Source organism: Oncorhynchus gorbuscha, linkage group LG11, assembly GCF_021184085.1.
Source record: "Oncorhynchus gorbuscha isolate QuinsamMale2020 ecotype Even-year linkage group LG11, OgorEven_v1.0, whole genome shotgun sequence".
Taxonomy (NCBI): domain Eukaryota; kingdom Metazoa; phylum Chordata; class Actinopteri; order Salmoniformes; family Salmonidae; genus Oncorhynchus; species Oncorhynchus gorbuscha.
This window is the reverse complement of record NC_060183.1, coordinates 40,532,621-40,548,736: the sequence shown is the minus strand read 5'-3', so window position 1 is coordinate 40,548,736 and position 16,116 is coordinate 40,532,621. Positions and strand designations below refer to the sequence as shown.

General features: G+C 41.0%; 1 protein-coding gene across 3 annotated transcripts in view; it reads left to right on the top strand.

Moving 5' to 3' along the window:
• Nucleotides 1–2,984: 2,984 nt before the first annotated feature.
• The window catches only part of fer (fer (fps/fes related) tyrosine kinase), a 38,553-nt gene continuing 25,421 nt past the window's right edge, over nt 2,985–16,116 (top strand). For 2 of the 3 annotated variants that reach the window (XM_046369611.1, XM_046369609.1), the window contains exons 1-6: nt 2,985–3,104; nt 7,956–8,264; nt 9,846–10,019; nt 10,218–10,317; nt 10,845–11,028; nt 15,869–16,006. In XM_046369611.1, coding sequence (XP_046225567.1) covers nt 8,055–8,264; nt 9,846–10,019; nt 10,218–10,317; nt 10,845–11,028; nt 15,869–16,006 — 806 coding nt within the window. In that variant the 5' untranslated portion in view covers nt 2,985–3,104; nt 7,956–8,054. Of the gene's footprint in view, nt 3,105–5,126; nt 5,205–7,955; nt 8,265–9,845; nt 10,020–10,217; nt 10,318–10,844; nt 11,029–15,868; nt 16,007–16,116 lie in introns of those variants that run through there. The other variant, XM_046369610.1, reaches the window with a different exon arrangement.

Genomic DNA, 16,116 nt, shown 5'->3' with positions numbered 1-16,116 from the left:
TTTAAGTCATTTAGCAGACGCTCTTATCCAGAGCGACTTACAAATTGGTGCATTCACCTTATGACATCCAGTAGAACAGTCACTTTACAATAGTGCATCTAAATCTTAAAGGGGGGGGGGGGTGAGAAGGATTACTTATCCTATCCTAGGTATTCCTTAAAGAGGTGGGTTTTCAGGTGTCTCCGGAAGGTGGTGATTGCCTACTTTACAAATGCCTCCATAGAATTTTGTCATACACCCTGCAAGTCGTAAGATTTGATGAACATTGGGGCTTGCAGAAAGTATTCACTCCCTCGACTTATTCCACATTGTGTTGTGTTACAGCCGGAATTTATAATGGATTAAATTTAGATGTTGTATCACTGGCCTACACATAATACCCCACAATGTCAAAGTGGAATTATGTTTTTAGAATTGTTTACAAATTAATGAAAAAGGAAAACCTGAAATGTCTTGAGTCAATAAGTTTTCAACCCCTTTATTATGGCAAGCCTAAATAAGTTCAGGAGTAAATATTTGCTTAACAAGTCACATAATAAGTTGCATGGACACAACCTTATTGATGTCACTTGTTAAACACACTTCAATCAGTGGAGATGATTGACCACTGTGTGCAATAATAATGTTTAACATGATTTTTGAATGACTACGTCATCTCTGTATCCCACACATACAATTATTATCTGCAAGGTATCTAAGTCGAGCAGTGAATTTCAAACACAGATTCAAGCACAAAGACCAGGGACGTTTTCCAATGCCTTGCAAAGAAGGACACCTACTGGTAGATGAGTTAATTAAAACCTCTCTGGGATAGGAGGCAGGATTTTCACATCCGGATGAAAAGCGTGCCCAAAGTAAACTGCCTGCTACTCAGGCCCAGAAGCTAGGATATGCATATTAGTAGTAGACCTGGATAGAAAACACTCTGAAGTTTCTTAAACTGTTTGAATAATGTCTGTGAGTATAACAGAACTGATTTGGCAGGCAAAACCCCGAGCACAATCCATCCAAATAAAACATTTTTTGAGGTCAATCTGTTTTCCATTAGTTTTCTATGGCAAGCCCGTTTTAATAGAAATATACTTGCAGTTCCTATGGCATCCACTAGATGTCAACAGTCTTTAGAAATTGGTTGATGTTTTTCTTTGATTAATGAAGAAGTAGCCCTTTCCTTTCTGGGTGTACAGCCAAGTGGACTGTTTTGTTTGGTGCACGTGACCTGGAGCTCGCTACACTTTCATTTTATCCGCTATTGAACACAGTTTATCCCGTCTTAAATTGTATCGATTATTTACGTTTTAAAATACCTAAAGTTGGATTAGGAAAGTTGTTTGAAATGTTTGGACCAAGATTACAGGTAATTTATTAGATACTTAGTAGTCATGTTGGGCGAGTTGGAACCAGTGTTTTTCTGAATCAAACGCACCAAATAAATGGACATTTTGGGGATATAACGATGGAATTAATCGAACAAAAGGACTATTTGTGATGTTTATGGGACATATTGGAGTGCCAACAGAAGAAGATCTTCAAAGGTAAGGCTGAATTATATCGTTATTTCTTGTGTTGCGCCTGGCGGGTTGAAATATGATTGTTATGTGTTTGTTTGATGGGGTGCTGTCCTCAGATAATAGCATGGTTTGCTTTTGCCTTAAAGCCTTTTTGAAATCTGACACGGTGGCTGGATTAACAAGAAGTTAAGCTTTATTTTCGTGTATTGCACTTGTGATTGTATGAAAGTTAAATATTTCTAATAATTGAATTTGAATTTGGCGCTCTGCCATTTCACCGGCTGTTGCCTAATCAATCCCGCTAACGGGATTTGATCCATAAGGTTTTAATAAAAAAAAAAAACAGACAACAGTTTACAATTGGCTCATTCATCCCACACCTCTCCCCTGTAACTATTCCCCAGGTCATTGCTGCAAATGATAACGTGTTCTCAGTCAACTTACCTGGTAAAATAACAAATAAATTAAATAAATAAAGTCATTAAATATCCCTTTGAGCATGGTGAAGTTATTAATTACACTTTGGATGGTGTACCAATATACCCAGTCACTACAAAGATACAGGCGTCCTTCCTACTGTAACTCAGTTGCTGGAGAGGAAGGAAACTGCCCAGGGATTTCACCATGAGGTCAATGGTGACTTTAAAACAGTTACAGAGTTTAATGGCTGTAATGGGAGAAAACTGAGCATGGATCAACAACATTGTAGTTACTCCACAATATTAACCTAATTGACAGAGTAAAAAGAAGGAAGTCTGTACATAATTGTTTTTAACCATTCCAAAACATGCATCCTGTTTGCCATAAGGCACTAAAGTGAAACTGCAAAACATGTGGCAAAGAAATTAACTTTATGTCCTGAATACAAAGTGTTATGTTTTGGGGCAAACACAACACATCACTGAGTACCACTCTTCATATTTTCAAGCATGGTGGTGGCTACATCATGTTATGGGTATGCTTGTCATCAGCAAGGAAAAGGGAGTGTTTAGGATAAAAACAAACAGAATAACACAGGCAAAATCCCAGAGGAAAACCTGGTTCATCCAAATATTGTTCAATTCAGGTGTGCAAATCTCTTAGAGACTTACCCAGAAACACTCACAGCTGTAATTGCTGCCAACAGTGATTCTAACATGTATTGACTCAGGGGTGTGAATACTTATGTAAATGAGATATTTCTGTATTTTAATTTAATACATTTGCTAACATTTCTAAAAACACGTTTTCACTTTGTCAATATGGGGTATTATGTATCGATGGGTGAGAGAAAAACATATATTTTATCCATTTTGAATTCAGGCTGTAACACAACAAAATGTGGAATAAAATGTGGAATAAATCAAGGGGGTATGAATAGTTTCTGAAGGCACTGTATATCAGGATCAAAGCTGTGTAATTTAACATTTTATATTTCTTTCTAAAACACAATATTTTACACACACGTCATAATCCTATGGTACCAGTACAGAGCTCGAAGCGGAAACCCCTCCCGAATCCCAACTCGGGCAGCGGAGCAAAAGAAAAGAAGAATTCCAAGGAATCAGGAAACACTGAGAAATAGTAGAAGAGAAAAGAAACTATCAGTATAAAGTGAGTGCAATCTGCCATTGATTGTATCAACTGTCTATTTGAACGGAATCGACATGTAGATGTGATATTTGCTAGAGAACGAACACTCGAGAAATGGTTTAGATTTTTTTCCTAAAGAAAAAAAAAAACGTCCAGCCAGGCACCCGACATTAATAGCAGGAATAGCTAAGTTTACCTAGCGGGCTAGCTAGCAAGCTAATCAAAATACGGATAACTTAATTAGCCATGATATTATTATAGCGACCTTTTATAATACATAGCTGTTTATCGCCCGTAAAATAGTCACTGTGGGTAACGTTACCTAGCACGCTACCGCTAAAATAGTTTGCTAGTTAGCCAATGTGAATCAGATTATGTTCAGATTTAGCTAGTTAGCCTACTCTTGCTAATTAACTACTGGACTGTACTTGGTAAGAAGAGGCACCGCCGTACTGTAAGGAGATTTGTCTGTTGTGTTGTTCTAGCTTGCTAGCTAGCGAATGCCTTTGCTTTGCTGCATAATTGTTAACACAAACTTTCCTCGGGATGGGAAACATGTAACGTTAAATAGCCATTTTAGGTGAAACGGTTCAAATTATGTCAGCTTTCAAATAGTTAGTCATGATTGTTATTGTTTTAGCAGAACTGGTTTTGACATATGACAACTTGTTTGCAGTATAACAAGTATTATTGGGTAAAAGTTCAATGCTGCTGTGAAGTACTGTATTATGAATTGCTACAAAATGGGCGGAGGGAACGGATGCAGTTACAGCAAACCTTATCACAGCCAACTGGTCCAATAGGACTTGACAAAACCTTTTGTCACACTCAACCAGCTGTGTCCAATATTCTCTCCCATCATAGATAGGCTATTCGTTGGCCAAATGAAATATATTAGCTAGCAACAGTGTTTGCATACACCTACATTAATACACACAGGTTAGAAATGCAAATCCAGAAAACAATGTATCGTCATCAGTTGTTTCATGTCAGGGACACTGTTTGTCTGTCAGCCTTGAGTTCCATGACCTTTTCATGCCACACCAGTGAGAAGAATGAGGACATTCCTTTACTCGACTGCTCGCTCAGATGGGGTATTCAAGTAGCAGTACCCTCCCTACAGACCCTGTTCTGTAGCACACAGCAAATCCTTGTTGAGCTTAGCTAACTCCCACTGATGATCTCCTTCAGCAGCCCACCACCACCCACTCTAATTGTGTTATTGCTGGTGAGAGAGGATTGTAACAACATCACATGAAGACATTTCACTGTCATACTCCTGTGTGCAAGTGTACAACCACACTGTTTGACTCGTCATTTGTTGCACACATTAGGGAGGAAAATAACCCAAATGTGTCCAAACAACAACATTGTGGCCCATTTGACACCCATTTACTGTAGCTGTTCCAGGCTGCATTAAATCATGAAAATAGTCCGGGCATTGCACCTTGCTCGCTGTCCCTCATTTAGGTCAAATCAAACTTTAGTTGTCATATGTGCCTAATGCAACCGGTGTTACTGTGAAAATCTTACTTACAAGCCCTTAACCAACAATGCAGTTCAGGAAAGAGTTAAGAAAATATGTATACAAATAAACTAAAGTAACAAATAATGAAAAGTAACACAACAAAATGACAATAACAAGGCTATATACAGGGGACTAGCTTTGTCCTGAAACTCTCAATAGAAACTTTATTAGTTCTTTGTGAAGCTCGGACGGAAAGAGCCTATCTTTTACTACAAAGAGTCGTTTGAAATTGAGAGCTGTTCATCTTTATCATTAACTTATTGTTTGACCAGTTTTTCACATCTGTGGGCTTATGAAATGTGCTCATGAAATGCGCTGGCTTTGGTTGAATTTCCTTTTTTGTACCCAAGGTTTGTTGTTGTCACGATACACTGTCAGGTCAAAGTGATCTGTCTCGTAAGTGACACAACAAACTCCCTCTTTTACTTTCACTAGATGGCCAGTCAGAGGCTATTTCTTTATTGTGGATGACTCAGTATGTTATGCAAGCTTAATTTTCAATGTTGTCTTTATAGACCCTAAAGGCTAAGTATTGAGATGTTGCCTGCCGGATGATGGAGGAACCAACAACCATTTTGTGTCAGGGGAAAAAGGTGAAGGTTTACCACAGTTTACAGCTTCCTGTTCCTGAAGCTCCAAGTCCGCAGCTTTGCGGCTCTCTTGCATTAGGAAGCATGGAGAGAAAAAAAGCCTTGAAAGGTGTTAAATGTCTACTAACACAGACCTATTCAATGGTATTTGTTTATCAGGATGTCAAATGCTGAAACGTGTTCTTGCAGTCCACTCCATTGTTTTTGTAAGTTTGTGGTAGTGCTGGGAATTGCCAGGGACATCCAACAATATCATGTGATACGTTTTGCGATTCTATATTTATCTCAATTCTTTATGTTTGGCTTTTGCGATTTAGATTCTGCGATTTTATTCAATTTGATGTTCCAAACATATTGCTCACTATGTCTGCTGCAGAGGAACAAGAGAGAGCCATTAGAAAACAAGTTTAGGAAGAAAAAAGTACTCAAACATGTTGGCACACCATTTTAAAACATGTAAAAATGACTATAGGATGAGAAATACTGGAGTCTCGGCGCAGGTACAACTATATAGTGCTAGCTAACATAACTACCTAGCTATTTTATCATTTTTATCGATACTTGTAGTCACAGTATACTCTACTGTATCGATCTTACCCCATCCCTAGTTGGTGTTTGCCTTCACCACTTTTGTCTCCCTATCAGTCAGACACTGACATTTTGTGGCTTTAGTTTAGTGGGATGAATCAGTCTGGTCATAGTTAGGCCTATAGTTTGTTTTGTATGTTTCAATGTGAGTTTTATCAATCTTTTTTTTTTGTCATATAGCCTACGGTGTTTGAGAATAGGGAGTTGCGGCCCCCCTTAGCGTTCTCTTGTTGGTGTCCCATGGCTTGATTCTTAGGCCGGCCTACATCAATTGCATTATAACCACTTTGTGGTTTTCTTTCATACTCTTTCTCTGGATGCTTGCTGGTGGCTTTTACATTTGGTAGGCGACTGATGACTTGAACATGCACTGTAGTCTGTGTTCCTGAAGATGCTCCCTTGATCTTCTCTGACTAGTAGGTGTTCTAGAAAATGGTCTTTGTTGAGGTCAAACGTGTGGTGTTGCCTGTGGCTACAGGTAAGTGTTCAAAGCCACCTTGTAAAGGGGATGTTAACTGTTCACAGTAATGTAAGGGGCAAGTGGTAGCCAGGAGATCAAGTTTCACAAAAATGCATGGTTGTTAGGCCTAGGCTAATACAGAAGCTATTCTAGAATGGCAAAGTCCCTGTTTAGCTAGTTAACTTTTAGTAGCCTAGTGTATGTCAGTTTATGGGGTTTCCTCAATGATAAAAGGCCTATGTTATCATTTTGAGGATCGGTTCATGCTTTTGTCTTCTGCTGTGAAAGATTTGCTTCTGATCCAGCTTCTGTAATGGTATTTTAAAGCTTGTTTTTAAGTAAACCAGAGACATTAGCTATAAACTGTATAGTTTCAGTACTCGCGCTGTAGAGTGGAGTCATGTACCTCATCCTTGTTAGCCTGTGACTTGTGGGTGGTAAAATTACGCCTTTTGAATTCCTTTCAGGCAGTGTTCACATCATCATGCCAAGAATGTGCAACAAGCCTGAATATTTCACTGTGATCCGTGACCGAAAACCTGACACTCCGTCCACTTGATTTTGCATGGACAGCCTAAATACAATTCCCATGATCTTCTGTATCATTAAATTGTTACAATTCAAGACTAAAAAAGGTTTCCTGAATGTGGAGGTCATTTTAGTGTTTGCTTAGTAGCCTCTTGTTGTGCTTGTCCTGGTATTTATGCTATGACCCATTGATGACACAGGTTAGACAAGTCTGCTTGACGAATGAGGCGGTTCTTGTTAAGTTTCTACATCTCTGAATTTCAGCCACTCCATTCTCATAAGGGAGATTGCACGTTTTCAAATATTAGACCAAGGCACACTATTTGAAGACGTTCCTTTCCAATTAGTCTACAGTGGGTGGCACGTGTGATCTTACTGGGACACACACAAGCACATTCCCAAATAGTAAACCACATTTTTCTACCCTCTGGGATGCTTGGTACATCTTTGACAAATTGTATTTGCCAAACTTTTTACCTTCCAAAACTGATAGTTCAAGATATGTTCTTGGTACCTTTTTTTTTGTTGTACTCCCTTGTGAGACATAACTCCCTTTTTAAAAAAAAGAAGTATTTTGTGTGAGACAATGGAACAGAACAGAAGGCTCGGAGATAATGCGCTCTCCCCCCCTGAGGTTTAAAGACAGATTAAATATCTAGTAGTAGCAGAGGTACAGTGAATCTATCTATAAAGGTTGACCCTTATATCTCATGTTAGAGAATTCACCAGCCTACATCCTGTTGTTGTAGATACAGTATATCAAACAATGGTTTCTGGCCTCTATCAATGTCTCCATGTGGTTTAACAGGCTACTTACCTGAGAGCTGATGAGCTGTGGTGTGATGCGGCTAGGGCTAGTCTATGTGTTGCGTCTCTTGTTACGCTTCAGTTTTGTGCTGTTCACTGTTCTCACACCCACTTCCTGAGCTAAGCTGGTCGTCCTCCCCTCCTTATTCATTATTTCAGAGATCTCTGCCTCTTCCATTAACAGGCTGTTGCAGTCTATAAAGGGTTTGGCTAATGAAAGGAGTGCCTTTTTATTTAGGCTATGTCATAGAAAACCATCCACAAACTGTTTGCTGTACTTTGTAGAAAAATAGGTTTCACCCATGTACTATAGCTTCTGTATGTGCAAATATCAATGCTTCGTTTTCTGTCCCTCTCAATCCTCCTTCCAGGAAAGATGCAGACCTGAGGGTGATTTCCCCGTCCTCTCGGCCCAGCGAAGTGTGAGCCTAAACAGCGTGCCTTGAGGAAGACTGAAGGGAAGAGGGACGATGGGGTTCGGACGGGACCTGCGGAACTCCCACGACGGGCTGTTGAAGCTGCAGGACTGGGAGCTGAAGCTGCTGGAGACGGTGAAGCGCTTCATGACGCTACGGGTGAAGAGCGACAAGGAGTACGCATCACTTCTCCTCAATATCAGCCAGCAGGTGGAAAAGCACGACAACTCCTCCCAGATGGACTACATCAGCAATGTCTCCAAGGTATCAAACTATTCAAACATATCAATACACAGTAAAGACCGGTACAATACAGACCCAACAGTGAACACCGACTACAGCAACCTAAGGCAAGATAGGAGATGATAAGATGGTGGTTTGTTGACCGCCGAAGCCAAAATGATATTTTTTATTTATTTATTTTTTTATTTAACCAGGTAGGCTAGTTGAGAACAAGTTCTCATTTGCAACTGCGACCTGGCCAAGATAAAGCATAGCAGTGTGAACAGACAACACAGAGTTACACATGGAGTAAACAATTAACAAGTCAATAACACAGTAGAAAAAAAAGGGGAGTCTATATACAATGTGTGCAAAAGGCATGAGGAGGTAGGCGAATAATTACAATATTGAAGATTAACTCTGGAGTGATAAATGATCAGATGATCATGTACAGGTAGAGATATTGGTGTGCAAAAGAGCAGAAAAGTAAATAAATAAAAACTGTGGGGATGAGGTAGGTGAAAATGGGTGGGCTATTTACCAATAGATTATGTACAGCTGCAGCGATGGATTAGCTGCTCAGATAGCTGATGTTTGAAGTTGGTGAGGGAGATAAAAGTCTCCAACTTCAGCGATTTTTGCAATTAGTTCCAGTCACAGGCAGCAGAGTACTGGAACGAAAGGCGGCCGAATGAGGTGTTGGCTTTAGGGATGATCAGTGAGATACACCTGCTGGAGCGCGTGCTACGGATGGGTGTTGCCATCGTGACCAGTGAACTGAGATAAGGCGGAGCTTTACCTAGCATGGCCTTGTAGATGACCTGGAGCCAGTGGGTCTGGCGACGAATATGTAGCGAGGGCCAGCCGACTAGAGCATACAAGTCGCAGTGGTGGGTAGTATAAGGTGCTTTAGTGACAAAACGGATGGCACTGTAATAAACTGCATCCAGTTTGCTGAGTAGAGTGTTGGAAGCAATTTTGTAGATGACGTCGCCGAAGTCGAGGATCTGTAGGATAGTCAGTTTTACTAGGGTAAGCTTGGCAGTGTGAGTGAAGGGGGCTTTGTTGCGGAATAGAAAGCCGACTCTTGATTTGATTTTCGATTGGAGATGTTTGATATGAGTCTGGAAGGAGAGTTTGCAGTCTAGCCAGACACCTAGGTACTTATAGGTGTCCACATATTCAAGGTCGGAACCATCCAGTGTGGTGATGCTAGTCGGGCATGCGGGTGCAGGCAGCGATGCTATATTATTAGACACAACACACACCAGTGAACATGTAGATTCATTAAAAACCATATCTCCCTTTTTATCTGATGTTTTTACCAGTGGGGATCCCACACTTATGAATGTGGGTTGTTTTTCTGCTGTTGAGCAGGATGTTGGAAGGGGAGTGTGGAACTGGGTTGGTTATAGTGGGATATCAGCCACAGCGTTGTGTTGAAAGTGTTCTACAGGAGGCGTTAAATGCTTTTGCTTCGAAGAAGAAAACATTTGCACAATACATCATGCCTTAAAGTTCCAGTTGATTTTCCTATATACTGAAATCAGGCGTGACATTGCGATCTCCTATATCCCTCTTTCTCTCCCTCTCATCTATCTTCTTCCACCTACATCTCTCCAGTCTTGGGCCCACATGGTCCAGCAGACGGAACAGCTGAGTAAGATCATGAAGTGTCACGCGGAGGAGCTGAACTCGGGCCCTCTGCACAGACTCACCATGATGATCAAAGACAAGCAGCAGGTCAAGAAGAGCTACCAGAGCATCCACACACAGATCGAGTTTGAGATGAACAAGGTATTGTATGCACTCACCTTACACACATTTACCGTTTCTTCATACACTATCCTCCCTGTGCATTGACTTTATTTACGGTTATGGAGCGTTTGTTGACAGGGTGTTTCACATGTAGTCCGAATATAAACGAGGTGAACTTTACTTATGTCAAAGATGCTTTTGTTGACGATGTGATGTTTCTGACATTATCTCTTCTAGGTGACAAAAAGTGACCTAGAAAAGTTAAAGGGCACCTATAGACAATTGACAAAGGACGCCCACAGTGCCAAAGAAAAATACAGAGAAGCAATGGTGAAAGGTAAACATTTCTACTGAACATTGACAGAAAGCTTAAGTTGAATATGTTTTCGTAGTGGAGTTTTCCTTAGAAATGCATGAAGTCTTAGTAGAAACCATCTGAAGTGCATCAATACCTACCGCACCAAACCTTTGGAGGCAGATCGTATGACTGACATGGGAGGCGAATGATGAGGCACACCCAATTGATGTCCCTCGAATGATGAGGCACACCCAATTGATGTCCCTCGAATGATGAGGCACACCCAATGATGTCCCTCGAATGATGAAGCACACCCAAATTAAACCTCCGTACAAACCAGCAGCACAGCATTTCTTTGGCGCGGCAGACTAGTGGTTAGAGCGTTGGGCCAGTAACCGAGAGGTTGCTGGATCGAATCCCCGAGCTGACAAGGTAAAAATCTGTCCTTCTGCCCCCGAACAAGGCAGTTAACCCACTAGGCTGTCATTGTAAATAAGGATTTGTTCTTAACTGACTTGCCTGGTTAAATAAAACAAATTAAAAATGTCTTCTTGTTTTGATTTCAGGCAAGGAGCCAGAGAAGGCGAGGGAGCGCTACGACAAGACCACTATGAAGTTGCACAACCTCCACAACCAGTACGTGCTGGCGGTGCGGAGCGCCCAGCTCCACCAGGAGCACTACCACGACACCACGCTGCCCCTCCTCCTCGACTCCCTGCAGAAGATGCAGGAGGAGATGATCAGTGCACTGTGAGTGTGTCAAGCGGAGATTCGGGAAGGGATTACAACATACTCATGATATCTCATGGCTTTGAAAAGATGCTGGAGGTCAATGTACTGTGATGTATGCTCCAAGTGTGTTTGTTCTGTTAGGTTACTTTGTTAGGTTACTTTGTTTCAATTCTATATGATGTGTTACTTTAAGTCATGCTACTTTGTTACGTCTTTGTTACGTGATGTAGTATTGAAAAATAAGGTAGGTAAACAACGCTGTTCGCAGTGAGTAAATTAAGTCCTGATACTTTGCATTTTTCCCACAAAGGTGTTTACCCTCCACTACACTACTGGTCCCGACTCTTAGGTTAACAACTGATGAAGGTCTACGGGCTGAAATGTTGTTGGTTAACACACTTGGGTGCATATGTCACTGTGTGCAAAGTGCTCCTTTTTCTGCACTGTCCAACCTAGACGTCCAGCAGCACACTGCAGATTACCATATCTGTAACACCCTAACATGTCAGGCAATTTAAACATTCTTCGGAATTACGTAAATCCAGAATTATTTTAGTATAGCGAGTTAGGAGTTATTGTTTTCATGTGGGACAATCCCAGATGAGGCTTAATTACATAATTTCATAGCTGTCAAGGGATTACTAGGAGGCAGAGGCATTTTCAGATGTCCTGTTTAACTTCTTGATGCACCCATCCCGTTAGCAGGATCATTTTTGTCAACATCCGCTGAACTGCAGAGCGCCAAATTCAAATTAAATTACTAAAAATATTTAATTTTCATGAAATCACAAGTGCAATATAGCAAAACACAGTTTAGCTTGTTGTTAATCCACCTGGCAGTGTCAGATTTCAAAAAAGCTTTTCGGCAAAAGCATATCAAGCATTAATTATTTATTTCACCTTTATTTAACCAGGTAGGCAAGTTGAGAACAAGTTCTCATTTACAATTGCGACCTGGTCAAGATAAAGCAAAGCAGTTCGACACGTACAACAACCCAGAGTTACACATGGAGTAAAACAAACATGCAGTCAATAACAGAGTAACAGAAAAATGAGTCTATATACAACGTGAGCAAATGAGGTGAGATAAGGGAGGTAAAGGCAAAAAAGGCCATGGTGGCGAAGTAAATACAATATAGCAAGTTTAAAAAATATATATATAAAAAAATAAACACTGGAATGGTAGATTTGCAATGGAAAAATGTGCAAAGTAGAGAGAAATAATGGGGGAGCAAAATAAATACAGTAGGGGGAGACGTAGTTGTTTGGGTTAAATTATAGATGGGCCATGTACAGGTGCAGTAATCTGTGAGCTTCTCTGACAGCTGGTGCTTAAAGCTAGTGAGGGGGATAAGTGTTTCCAGTTTCAGAGATTTTTGCAGTTCGTTCCAGTCATTGGCAACAGAGAACTGGAAGGCGAGGCGGCCAAAGTAAGAATTGGTTTTGAAGGTGACCAGAGAGATATACCTGCTGGAGCGCCTGCTACAGGTGGGTGCTGCTATGGTGACCAGCGAGGTGAGATAAGGTTGGGACTTTACCTAGCAGGGTCTTGTAAATGACCTGGAGCCAGTGGGTTTGGCGACGAGTATGAAGCGAGGGCCAGCCAACGAGAGCGTACAGGTCGCAGACAGACCCGTCCAGAGTAGTGATGTTGGATGGGCGGGCAGGTGCAGGCAGCGATTGGTTGAAGAGCATGCATTTAGTTTTACTTGTATTTAAGAGCGATTGGAGGCCATGGAAGGAGTGTTGGCATTGAAGCTCGTCTGGAGGGTTGTTAACACAGTGTCCAAAGAAGGGCCAGAAGTATACAGAATGGTATCGTCTGCGTAGAGGTGGATCAGAGACTCACCAGCAGCAAGAGCGACATCATTGATGTATACAGAGAAGAGAGTCGGTCCAAGAATTGAACCCTGTGGCACCCCCAATAGAGACTGCCAGAGGCCCAGACAACAGGCCCTCCGATTTGACACACTGAACTCTATCAGAGAAATAGTTGGTGAACCAGGCGAGGCAATCATTTGAGCAACAAAGGCTACCGAGTCTGCCGATGAGGATGTGGTGATTGACAGAGTCGAAAGCCTTGGCCAGGTCAATGAATAGTTTATGTAAAGACATCTTTCTCAGCAGACATCTTTCTCTGAGAGCATTTTACCAACCATGAAATCTTATTAAAATCTGTTCATATACACCCACAGGTGACACTTTTAAAAAATAAATTGTAAAAAAAAAATGTAAAAAATCTGGCAAGCGACCACTTAGAATGTTTGGTAATTAGGTATACTAAGGCATTTGTGAAAATTCTATAGTAATATACACCGGGAAAGAGGCTGTGCGTTTGGACAATTAATAGCCACTGCAATTAATAAAACCGAATAAAAACATCTGTTTTGTCTAGGACCGGAGTCTACACAGACCGGTGTGCCATAGCCAATCAGAGCTACAGTAGGCCTTTATACAAACAAGCCATTTGCTACAAGGGCCTGCCATCATTCACTTTGAACTGGACTGTGTGTTTACAGGCAGTTGCAACAGCGTGACTTTTAGATCATTAGAACGCATTTGCCAAAAGCCACAAAATACACCTGAATGGATTTCTGCAATTATGTAAACACCACGGGAGTCCTCTTACATTTGAGAACTTTACAGTCCTATTGATCAAACAAGCATGATGAGGTAGGCTCTCTCTCCCTCAGTTATGCACATCAACAAGTAATGCTAGCCAGAGCAAGATGAGCTAAAATCTAATGAAAGAACATCAGATATACCCTCTCAAACTTTTTCAGCTAGTTTGACGTCAAAATTGCACTGATAAACGATGGGAAATTGTAGCCTCCTTGTCCTTCTGCAGCTTGCCTGCCAATGCATGCTTGTCACAACCATGCACTCAAGTTTACTGACTAAAGTTGGCTAGCTAGCTATTTACAGACACAAATGGGAACACACCACTGACCATTTTACTCTCCGTAGCAGAGCTGGTTAGGCTGTTTACATGTTATCTAGAGCATTCTTGACCAACTATGACTTTTTTTGCCTACATTCAGTGGTTTAAAATACTTATATTAAAAATACTTTGAAGTACTACTTAAGTGGTTTTTTGGGGTATCTGTACTTTACTATTTATATATTTTTACCCCTTTTTCTCCCCAATTTCGTGGTATCCAATTGTCTCATTGCTGCAACTCCCGTACGGACTCGGGAGAGGCGAAGGTCGTGAGCCGTGCGTCCTTCGAAACACAACACAACCCAACCAAGCCTCACTGCTTCTTGACACAATGCCCACTTAACCCAGAAGCCAGCCACACCAATGTGTTGGAGGAAACACCGTACACCTGGCAACCGTGTCAGCGTGCACTATGCCCAGCCCGCCACAGGAGTCGCTAGTGCGCAATGGGACAAGGACATCCCTGCCGGCCAAACCCCCCCTAATCCAGACGACGCTGGGCCAGTTGTGCGCCGCCCCATGGGATGCGGCTAGCTGCGACAGAGCCTGAACTCGAACCCAGTATCTCTAGCACTGCGATGTGGTTCCTTAGACCACTGCGCCACTCAGGAGGTCTACTATTTATATTTTTGACTACTTTTACTTTTACTTGACTACATTCCTTAGGAAAATATAGTACTTTTTACTCCATACATTTTCCTTGACACCCAAAAGTACTTCTTACATTTTGAATGCTTAGAAGGACAGGAAAATAGTCAAATTCATGCACTTATCAACTGAACATCCCTGGTCATCCCTACTGCCTCTAAACACAAATGCTTTGTTTGTAAATTATGTCTGAATGTTGGATTAAAAAACTAGAAAATGGTGCCATCTGGTTTGCTTAATATAAGGAATTTGAAATTATTTATACTTTTGATACTTAAGTATATTTTAAACCAAATACTTTTATACTTTTACTCAAGCAGAATTTTACTGGGTTACTTTTACTTGGGTCATTTTCTATTGAGGCATCTTAACTTTTGCTCAAGTACTTTTTCCACCACTGCCTACGTTTACTGACACCTGTCATATTAAGCGGGTGTTGTGTGTTCGTAAATGTATCAGTTCTGCGCTCTGGCACACTCAGATGAGAGTGCTCTGAAATCGGAGTAGATCGCCAGAGGGAATTTGCAAACGCAAGACATGTGCTAACTGGATGACAGGGGTTCTTGCCAGCTTACCAAATCACACCTGCATCTCTAGTTGTGTTATAGACTCAGAAAAACAATATAAACAAAGGTCAGTCACTCACCCACTCCAATGGCATAACATGACATCCTACGAGCAGCTAGCTAGCATAAACTGGGAATTTCTGTAGTACTCGAGTACTTGTATTACTTTTAGATTTTTGTAGTACTCGAGACCGGACTCGAGTACTACAACATTGAATAAAATTGCACCCAAAAACTATCTTTTGGTATTTGTTTACAGCCGGCACCATATGATGCTAAATGCATCATACCGTCTGTATTTATGTATTTGAAAAGCTATGTATCTTAAACTTGATTACTGACATGCAAAGAATTTGTGACGATATCAGCAATGGGCTAATTTACCGAATAACAAAAGGTGGTTTTGGGGTGCTGTTTTACTTTAAGCAACTATTTCTAACTTTTCTAACTTTTCCCCCTTGTGGAAGTTTGGCAAATTGCAACGACACTTAGGCTGTATTCGAAACAACTATCCCCCTCCCCTGCATTCCATTTCCCGCAACACGGTGGAGAGTTGCACTTGAGTCTTTGGCTTTCAGTTTGGTCCACCAACTTCAAAGAAATATGTATTCAATATTTTTAGTTATTGGATAATATATTTCATAGAGATTTATACTAATAGATAAATTGAGCATATTCTAACTGTGTTTTATGTCATTTTCAGGAAGGGGATTTTGGAGGAATACAGTGAAATTACCAGTCTCTTAACTGATGAAATAGTAAAGGTCCACAAAGAAATACACACGTCCATCGACCAAATTGACCCTGTGTCAGAGTATGAACACTTCATTGAGGTCTACAGGTAGGTTTTTAGTGATTTTGCCTTAGACTGAACTGAAAAACCAACTTCTCTGGTTGAAAACAGCCATGTGGCATTGATGAGTCATAAACATTTATTCTAGTGTCAAAATT